The sequence below is a fragment of the Fukomys damarensis genome, unplaced genomic scaffold, assembly GCF_012274545.1.
Source record: "Fukomys damarensis isolate Sample0158 unplaced genomic scaffold, DMR_v1.0_HiC HiC_scaffold_13, whole genome shotgun sequence".
Lineage (NCBI taxonomy): Eukaryota > Metazoa > Chordata > Mammalia > Rodentia > Bathyergidae > Fukomys > Fukomys damarensis.
The window spans coordinates 36,393,561-36,402,951 of NW_022900925.1; the positions used below are offsets into that span (position 1 = coordinate 36,393,561).

The 9,391-nt window shown below is 60.4% G+C and overlaps 2 protein-coding genes across 2 annotated transcripts in view; one reads left to right on the forward strand and one right to left on the reverse strand.

Moving 5' to 3' along the window:
* Positions 1-6,227, forward strand: part of Erbb2 (erb-b2 receptor tyrosine kinase 2) — a 13,458-nt gene extending 7,231 nt beyond the window's left edge. Inside the window, exons 14-27 of the mRNA XM_033763024.1 lie at positions 1-50; positions 597-757; positions 1,934-1,981; positions 3,097-3,235; positions 3,306-3,428; positions 3,512-3,610; positions 3,726-3,911; positions 3,986-4,141; positions 4,251-4,326; positions 4,449-4,595; positions 4,690-4,787; positions 4,893-5,081; positions 5,287-5,539; positions 5,628-6,227. The exon at positions 1-50 is cut by the window's left edge and continues 171 nt beyond it. Of these exons, the coding sequence (XP_033618915.1) occupies positions 1-50; positions 597-757; positions 1,934-1,981; positions 3,097-3,235; positions 3,306-3,428; positions 3,512-3,610; positions 3,726-3,911; positions 3,986-4,141; positions 4,251-4,326; positions 4,449-4,595; positions 4,690-4,787; positions 4,893-5,081; positions 5,287-5,539; positions 5,628-5,977 (2,075 nt within the window). The 3' untranslated portion in view covers positions 5,978-6,227. The remainder of the gene's footprint in view (positions 51-596; positions 758-1,933; positions 1,982-3,096; positions 3,236-3,305; positions 3,429-3,511; positions 3,611-3,725; positions 3,912-3,985; positions 4,142-4,250; positions 4,327-4,448; positions 4,596-4,689; positions 4,788-4,892; positions 5,082-5,286; positions 5,540-5,627) is intronic.
* Positions 6,228-6,344: 117 nt separating this feature from the next.
* On the reverse strand, positions 6,345-8,096 carry Mien1 (migration and invasion enhancer 1). The gene is made up of 4 exons (XM_010620038.3): positions 7,960-8,096; positions 7,774-7,871; positions 7,276-7,352; positions 6,345-7,190 (listed from the first exon to the last, which is right to left on the reverse strand). The coding sequence occupies exons 1-4, from the start codon at positions 8,046-8,048 to the stop codon at positions 7,107-7,109; spliced, it is 348 nt and encodes a 115-aa protein (XP_010618340.1). The 5' UTR covers positions 8,049-8,096; the 3' UTR covers positions 6,345-7,106.
* Positions 8,097-9,391: the final 1,295 nt, after the last annotated feature.

Here is a 9,391-nt window from a genome sequence, read left to right on the forward strand (position 1 = left end):
GCCATCCCGAGTGTCAGCCCCAGAATGGCTCCACTACCTGCTTTGGATCGGTGAGGTGCTGGGGGCGGGGCGCGCAGACCCGGATGTAGGAGGGGCCCGGGAGTGGGGGCGGGGCACCGTCAGGCCCGGGTGCTGGTCCTGGGCCTCGGCTGGGGACCTGGACCCAGGGATCCCTGCGTTCCTCCTCTGTGTGGCCGTCCACACCTGTGACGTAGCCTCCTGGCTGCCGGTATTCTAACCCAACCTCAGTTTCTCACTGCGTGGTGAATGTTGCAATCTTCCCTGACTTGTCAGGGTGTGGTGGAAAGAGAATTAAACAGGGCTTGGCACGGCGCCTGGGCACCGCAAAGCCTTCGTGTAATAGCTGTTGTCCCTCCATGTCACACCTTCAACGGTGCACGTCGCTCTCCAGGCACTTCCTTCCGGTTCCCAGGCCAAAGTGCCCACTCGGGATCCCAGCTGGAAGGAGCGGTACTGGGGGGCGAGGTGTCTGTCCCGGGAGCAGAGACTGCTGAGGAATGGCCGGGGGAGGACGAAGGGCACTGAGCTTGCTGCCCGGGGTGTGGGTGCCAACCCTCCGCCTGACTACCCCCCAGGAGGCCGACCAGTGCACAGCCTGTGCCCACTACAAGGACCCTCCTCTGTGCGTGGCCCGCTGCCCGAGCGGCGTGAAGCCCGACCTCTCCTACATGCCCATCTGGAAGTTCCCGGATGAGGAGGGCACGTGCCAGCCGTGCCCCATCAACTGCACCCACTCGTGAGTAGGGGGGCTTTCCTAGAAGGAACCTGTCTCCGGTTCTTACCATCAGAAGGCAAAACTCTACTTTTGCTTTCCCTTCCCTGGAACTTAGTTGTTCATTTCTTTTTTCCAATCACAAAAAATGACATGTTAAATGTTTAAATTGCTGGACATGGTGGTGCAGGCCAGTGATCTCAGCACTCAGGAGGCTGAGGCCGGAGGATCACTGAGCATTCGAGGCCAGCCTGGCCTACATAGTGAGTTCAAGGCCAGCCTGCACCACGTAGCAAGACCCTGTCTCAAAAAACTGAACAAGCAAGAAATTAAATTGATACACAAAATATTAATGAATGTTGCTACTTCTGTCTTCCTAATACTTTAGGATATTTTCCCTCCTTTTTATTTTATTTTATTTTTTTGGTACCGGGGGTTGAGCTCAGGCCCTTGCGCTTGGGAGGCAGACAGCGGAACCACTGAGCCAAATCCCCAGCCACCTCCTTTTTATTTTATTTTAAAATCTTTTTTAGGATACTGAGGATTGAGCTCAAGGCCTTTGCACTGAGCAAATATCCCTAGACCTGCTTTAGTTCTTTTTTTCCCTGCTTTAATTTTTATTTTGAGACAGGGTCTGGCTCAGTTGCTTGGGTTGGGCGCTGGTTTGCCGCCTCCCTGCCTCAGCCTCCCAAAGTGCTGGGGTTAGGGTGTACATCACCAAGCCCGGCTGCTATTTTTTTCCCCGGTTTATTGCAGTTCTGCTCCCTAAACAAGCACATCCTGTGTGTGCTCCTAGGGTACTGATGTTGGTGACCAGGGCATACACCAAGAGGTGAACTATGAGGCCTTGGATGTTTTACTGACCAATGGGTTGGTGCTGGGGATCGAACCCAGGGCCTCACATGCAGAGCACCCTCCACCCCTGAGTGCACCCTAGCCCGCACTGTTTAACAGGTGTCACCAGACTATTCACAGGGGAAGTGGCGCTGTTTTACCCAGGACTCTTATGAGGGCAACAGCTGCTGTCCCCACCTGGCCATCAGGGCCCTAGCCTTGTGGGTGTGCAGCCACTGTGACCTCAGCCCTGCTCTGCCTTTGGACAATGAAGATAATCCCGGCCACATCCACAGGGAGGGTGTGTGTGTGTGTGTGTGTGTGTGTGTGTGGCCCTAGTTGCTGATGCTGCTTTCTCTCCTGTAGCTGTGTGGACCTGGATGACAGGGGCTGCCCCGCCGAGCAGAGAGCCAGGTGGGCTTGGTACCTGGGAGGAACTGTGGTGCCCCTTGCCCCACCCCCTCTCGTGTGGTCACTGCAGACGTGACACGGGCCCCTTCCCAGGCTGTTTTCCACCGATCTCCCCAGGTGTCTGGGGACAGGAGGGACAGGGAAAGGATGGGACCCCCGATCCTCACCGGAAGGACCTTGGTGGTTCCTATAGACACAGGCCAAGTTCAGCTCCCTGAAACTCCAGCTCGATGAAGCGAGTGTAGCTGTAGTCTTGAAGGATGGGGGATTCTTTTTCTGTTATGCTGGGAGCTGAACCTTCATACTGAGCTACACCCCAGCCTCCCCACCTTTTGTATTTTGAGACAGTCTCAGTAAGTCCCTAAATTGCCCAGGTTTGGCTCCAATTTGCAGTGCTCCTGCCTCAGCCTCCCAGAGTGCTGGGATGATAGGTGTGCACCCCCACGTTGGGCTGGGTCGGTGATTTCTTACCAGGATGGCGAGCCAGAGGAAGCAGGGAAGCTGGAGTCTGGGCAGGACTGGGTTTAGGGGACAGGTCTTGACCACCGGGACTCTCGACCACAGGACGCGGCTGTCTGGACACGGGGGAGTTTGGACAGGGGAGGACAGGCTGGAGTCTGTCCTAGCCGTCCTCTGTCGGTGGAACCAGCAGCCAGCGGAGGGTTGCTGTGTGCCAGGCCTGGGCTGGGCAAGGGGTGGGGGAACAGGTGACCAGACTGTCTGGTGAGCGCCCAGGAGCTCCCTCTGCCCGCAAGGAGCCAAGTCGGGAAAGGAGATCCCCTAGGTGAGTGCGCATTTGTGAGGCCGAACCCAAGGGAGGTCTTGACCTGGTGCCCAGCCCTGGCCTCACCAGATTTTACATACAGTAAGCTCCGTGGAAGCCTGAGCTGGGGCCGGGGCCCGAGGACCTGGAGATGGGGCTGTCTGGACTTCACCCAAGAGGCAGTAGGGAGTCATGGCAGGTGTTAAGAGTGGAAGAAAGAGTCCGAGCCACTGCGTCGCCCCTCCCACTCCCCTTTCCAAATGCCAGGGACCTTCAGTCCTTCCATGGGCTCCCTCGGAACCCCTGCCCTGTCCGGCCCCCACCCCTTACCCCGGCTCCTGGCTCCTGCCCCCAGCCATGTGACATCCATCATCGCGGCCGTGGTGGGCGTCCTGCTGTTCATGGTCATGTGTGTGGTCATCGGCATTGCCCTCAAGCGGAGGCGGCAGAAGATCCGGAAGTACACCATGCGGCGGCTGCTGCAGGAGCCCGAGGTGAGGCGGCCCCACATCCCCGGACGCCCGGTCCGCAGCCTGCCGGGTGCTGACCCACGCCCTCCCGCAGCTGGTGGAGCCGCTGACGCCCAGCGGGGCCATGCCCAACCAGGCACAGATGCGGATCCTGAAGGAGACCGAGCTGAGGAAGGTGAAGGTGCTTGGTTCCGGAGCTTTCGGCACCGTCTACAAGGTCAGAGGCCAGGCAGGGTCTGGGCTGGTGGAACGGAGCCGGGGCCATGGGAAGACCCCGCTCACAGCCCTCCTCCTCCTCAGGGCATCTGGATCCCCGATGGGGAGAATGTGAAAATCCCCGTGGCTATCAAAGTGTTGCGGGAAAACACGTCCCCCAAGGCCAACAAGGAAATCTTGGACGTAAGCCCCTCCACCCTTGCCGGGGCACCTGAGACCCCTGGCTGGGTCTTGGCCACTTGCCATGGCGGGAGGCGGGGTGTCCCGTGGCCCCGCCCCTCACACGCCCCGCCCCCAGGAAGCCTACGTGATGGCTGGCGTGGGCTCCCCGTACGTGTCCCGCCTCCTGGGCATCTGCCTGACTTCAACGGTGCAGCTGGTGACGCAGCTCATGCCCTACGGCTGCCTCCTGGACCACGTTCGCGAGCACCGCGGGCGCCTGGGCTCCCAGGACCTGCTCAACTGGTGCGTGCAGATAGCCAAGGTAGGTGCCGCTGTCGGGCAGGGTGGACGTGAGCCGAGCGAGAGCCCGGGGTCCACACCGTGCCTCCCACCCAGGGCATGAGCTACCTGGAGGAAGTGCGCCTGGTGCACAGGGACCTGGCTGCCCGCAACGTGCTGGTCAAGAGCCCCAACCACGTGAAGATCACAGACTTTGGGCTGGCGCGGCTGCTGGACATCGACGAGACGGAGTATCACGCGGACGGGGGCAAGGTCGGGGGCAGAGGGGCACGGGCAGGGAGGGCCTGGGGTGCGGCCCCGTGAGGCCTCGGGGGGCGCCACTCCCCACACCCAGTCGGAAGGCTCCCCTTTTGCTCCCCAGGTGCCCATCAAGTGGATGGCCCTGGAGTCCATCCTGCGCCGCCGGTTCACCCACCAGAGCGACGTGTGGAGCTACGGTGCGTGGGCGGGGAGTGGGGAAGACTGGGCGGGTCCTGTCCCTCTCCCCCACCGCGGTGCCAGGCTCTCCTGCACCAGAGCAGCCCCTGGACCCCCATCCTGACGCCTGTCTCCTTCCTAGGGGTGACGGTGTGGGAGCTGATGACTTTTGGGGCCAAACCCTATGATGGGATTCCAGCCCGTGAGATCCCCGACCTGCTGGAGAAGGGGGAGCGGCTGCCCCAGCCCCCGATCTGCACCATCGACGTCTACATGATCATGGTGAAATGTGCGTGTGGGCGTGGGCCGTTTCACCCAGAGGGTGCGAGGGCAGAGCAGCTCCCGGCCTGTGGCCGCGCAGGCTGAGCTCCCTCCCTCCCCAGGTTGGATGATCGACTCGGAGTGTCGGCCGCGATTCCGGGAGCTGGTGTCCGAATTCTCCCGCATGGCCAGAGACCCCCAGCGTTTTGTGGTCATTCAGGTACCAGGCCTTCCCACCCTTCCCGCAGAGGGTGGCAGAGGTGGTACCCGAGTGCCCCCTGCCTGCCCTTGGCCGGGCTGCCACCTCAGTCTCCTGCCTCCCTAGAATGAGGACCTGGGCTCTGCCAGCCCCCTGGACAGTACCTTCTACCGCTCACTGCTGGAGGACGACGACATGGGGGACCTGGTGGATGCCGAGGAGTACCTAGTACCCCAGCAGGGCTTCTTCTGCCCGGACCCTGCCCTGGGCACTGCGGGCACAGCCCACCGCAGGCACCGCAGCTCCTCCACCCGGGTTGGTGCCTGTGCCCCATGCACTAGGGTCCCTCTCCCTGAAGTCCCCTAAATTCACTCTTCCTGGAGACCTTGTGACACAATCCTCTCTGCCATGACCCTAAATCACCCCTGAAGGCGACTCTGCCTCTCTCCCGAGGAGCCCCTCCCATCCACAAGTGGCCCCATTATTGTGACTCTATTACACCTTTCTTTCCTGACCCCAGAGTGGTGGTGGGGAGCTGACGCTGGGGCTGGAGACCCCCGAAGAGAAGCCCCCCCGGTCCCCACTGGCTGCCTCAGAAGGGGCCAGCACCGACGTGTTCGAGGGTGACCCAGGAATGGGGGTGGCCAAGGGGCTCCAGAGCCTCCCTCCAAATGACCCCAGCCCCCTGCAGCGGTACAGCGAGGACCCCACGGTCCCCCCGGCCCGGGAGACTGACAGCTACGTCACCCCACTGACCTGCAGTCCCCAACCTGGTATGGAGTCAGACAGGGTGGAGGGGACCCCCACTGAGGCTGGGGACACCCTGCTTCCTCTCCCTCACAGTCCTCTTTGCCCTTTCAGAATATGTCAACCAGCCAGAGCTCCGGCCACAGCCCCCCTCGCCCCTAGAGGGTCCTCTGCCCCCTGTCCGACCTGCTGGTGCCACTCTGGAAAGGCCCAAGACTCTCTCCCCTGGGAAGAATGGGGTTGTCAAGGATGTTTTTGCCTTTGGGGGTGCTGTGGAGAACCCGGAGTACTTGGCACCTCGAGGAGGCGCCCAGTCCCATTCTCCGCCCGCCTTCAGCCCGGCCTTTGACAACCTGTATTATTGGGACCAGGACCAACCAGAGCGGGGGTCTCCACCGAGCACCTTTGAAGGGACCCCTACAGCAGAGAACCCGGAGTACCTGGGCCTGGACATGCCTGTGTGAGCCGAGAAGCACACTAGGGACCTCGCTTCTGCTTATCCTCCCAGGCAGATGAGCAGAGCTCCGACCTGGCTGCGGGAGGGAGGCTCTGGGCATCTCTGGGTTTGGAGCCCCACCCACCGGACCTGCAGCCCTGCCCAGCCCTCTTCAGACCCTTGGTACTGAACTGAGAAGCTGAGCAGAGGAATGGAGGGCCCCACGGGAGTGGCTGAGAGCAAGGGTGGCCGACGGGAGCCTGTCCCTGGGACCGGCACCACCCTAGGAGGAACGGCACCACCCCCACGCCCAGATCCATCCCTGCACAGAGTGCTTTTTGTTTTGTTTTTACTTGCTTTTTAAAAAGATGAAATAAGGACTGAGGAAGAATGGGTATACTGTGAATGGGGGTGCCCAGGGGCTGAGTGGGGTACCCCTCTCCACCCCGACTTTCTCCATTGGCAGGTCGTGAAAAGCAGCTGGGCCTGGCCTCCGTGTGGGGTAGCTCAGTGCCAGGCCCTTCTGCCCACCTTGCCCATAGCTCCATCAGAGCGGGTGGCTGGGACCTTCCAGAGCCTGAGCCAGAAGCCCAGCCTGCCATTCCTGGCTTTGGGATGCAGGGACTGGGAACGGAGGGCTCTGATCTTAGAGCCTGCAGCCTGCTAATCACTCTTGCTTGGTCGGACTCACTCCAAAGGCCACCCCAGAGTGGGGTCACTTCCTCCCGCTGCGGCAGGGGGAAGTGAGAGGCAGGAGCTGTCCACCGGCCAGGGGGTGTGGAGGCCAGGCTCTCCCCAAGCTGCAGAAACACACCCCTCTTCAGAGTGTCTGGGTGCCTCTTTATTGCCCACAGCTAACACGGCCCAGGGTTTAGGGGAAGTGAATTAGATCCGCTGCGGCCTCTGGCAAGTGCTTTCAAGTGCTTTCGTGGACACTGCGCCTGGGGAAGCGTGTAGGGACGGGGTGGTTGTGGAAAGTCAACGGAGAGCGTCATTCCTACTCCAGTGACCACCAAAGCTCCTTTTCCCTTCAGTGTCTGAAGGGCGAAGTCGAGGCCAGGGTCCCTTAGCTACCAGGGGCTGAGTGAAGGGAGAGGTGGAGGAGCGTCCAGCAGGGCTGGGGGAGCCCGCGGCGTGGACCCTGGAACTTTGAGCAGTCACAGGATCACACAGGGAGGGCGGCTGTTGGTGATCTTTTCTAGGGGTTCTCCATTACTGGCTCTGCGGATGGCCTCGATGAGCTAGGAGGAGGGCAGAGGCGCAGGACAGGATGACACACTGTTGGGGTCAAGGTCCCCCCACCCGCCCTGAGTTTTGAACACTCACATCTTTCTCATAAGGGAAACCCCCGTTCTCCAGCTTGGAGAACACCAGCTGTCCGTTGATCTCGATCTCAAAGGCCCCTGGCAGGAAATAAATAGGTGAGTGGATGGCACTGCAGAGCCCAGGCACAAGTCCGGGGAAGGGGGCCCCTGTGAGCCCCACTAGACTCCAGAGCCAGAGGTCTCTGCAGGTCAACTCCAGAGTGCCTGCCATGGTGTCTTCCTACTCCCAGTGGAGGGCTCCCTCCCCTCAAACCTGCACGAGGGCCAACAGCTTTTCTATTAGAGACGGTCTGTCTATGTAGTTCAGGCTGGCCTCCAGCTCGGTGATCCTTCCACCTCAGCCTCCTCAGGGCTAGGATCCACGTCCCGCTATTGCCAACAGCTTTCACCCCCGGGGGCCTGGTCTGTGACCCCCTCACCTAGGGAAGGGGACTCGCGGTACATTTTTACTATGCGCCAAACGCTGCTGGGCACCTGACCAAAGCAGCCAGCGCCTCACCTGTGCCCCCGAGGCGCGACTCGACCTCGATGCCCGGGTACTGCTCCTTCACGGCGCTCGCCAGCTCCAGGTAGGTGGCCTCGAAGCCGCAGGGCTCGCTAGGGAAGAGACGCGGGTGGGCTGGGGTGCCGGGAAGGGGTCCCGCGCAGTCGCGTCTGTCCCTCCCCGCCCGCCGCAGCCGCTCACCAGTACTCCACCACGATGCGGACCCCGCTGCCCGGTTCCACCTCCCCGGGAGGGGGCGCCACGGACAGCTCCCCGGATCCCCCGCTCATCGCTCCCCTCTGCGCTCGGCCGCCACTTCCGGGTGTGACGCACGGCGCGGGCACGTGACGGGGCGGGGCCGGCCGCTCGTTGCGCCTGCGCGCCCCCTGCAGGCCGCAGCTAGTGCTGGGATCGGATGGTGTCAGCCCGCGTTCCCTTTCCGGGGGGCCTCGGGGATTCGACTGAGCTCATGAGCTCCCAAAGTGCCTTCCAGTCTACGAGGGGAAGAAAAAGTGATGGGGCGAGCAGCCTGGGGATGGGCCATTTCCATCTCCCTAGCATGAGAATGAAATTTTATTCTTACAAAATATACCTTATAATTTACTTATTTTGGGGCTGGAGATTAAATCCAGGGGCACTGTATCACTGATCTAAGTCCCTAGTCATACTTATCTTTTAATTTAGAGACAAATTCTTGCTAAGTTGCCTAGGTGGGCACAGAACCTGCAAAACTCCTCCTGCCTCAGCCTCCCAGAATGGTTGGAATCACAGCCAGGCACCACAGTTTAAACTACTCCATAGCTATGCACTGAAGTTCTTTGAACTCCCAAGGGCTAAACTGTGCCTTTCCCAATCTTTTTTGACTGCTCCTCCCTTGCACTGGGGACCTTCAGACTTTGGGGCGCAGCTCCCCAGGCTTCCAGCCCCATCTCTTGCACCCACCCCCTGCACACCCCACTTTCTCCCAGCCGCTTATTGGAGGGCTAGCATCGTTAAGTCTCGTTTTGCAACTTCGGAGAGGATGCTGTGAAAGTCTCTGCTGGGTGCCATTAAACTACCGTGATAGCCCACTGCCGTGTGCCTTTAAGCTGTTCTTTCTTTTTAAACAATCCAGCGGCTTGTAGTTGTGCAAGTGGCACCACAATCCAGTTAGGAGACATTCCCACCTCCTGATAAGGCCCCTCTGGCCTGGTTGCAGCTGGTCTGGGCCCAGCTCCAGCCCCGGGGTGCTTCCCGACCCCCCAAATTGCCTCTTCCAGACAGGTCCGGTGAGTGGAATCCTGCCACAGCTGGCCTTCCTCTTCCTGCTTCCCTCCCTCCCTGTAATGACTTCCTGGGGAGTATCATCCAATCAGCAGTAATTCCACTTTATTTTTTTAGTACCTTTTTGTTGCCGAGTAGTATTCCATCGCAGAAATCAGCACACTTTATCTGCTTACCGGGTGGTGAAGACTGGCATTTGAATACTGCTTTGTGCCTGCTGTGGGGGGTGTCCGGTGTGCATGAGAGGTCCTTTCTCCGGCCTGTCTCTTTCTGCCTCCGCCTCCATCTCTCTGCCTGTGCCTTTCTGTCTCTCTCTCTGGAGATCGAAGCCAGGGTCTTCCCAATGGGGTTAGAGCCCCAGCCCTTTTTT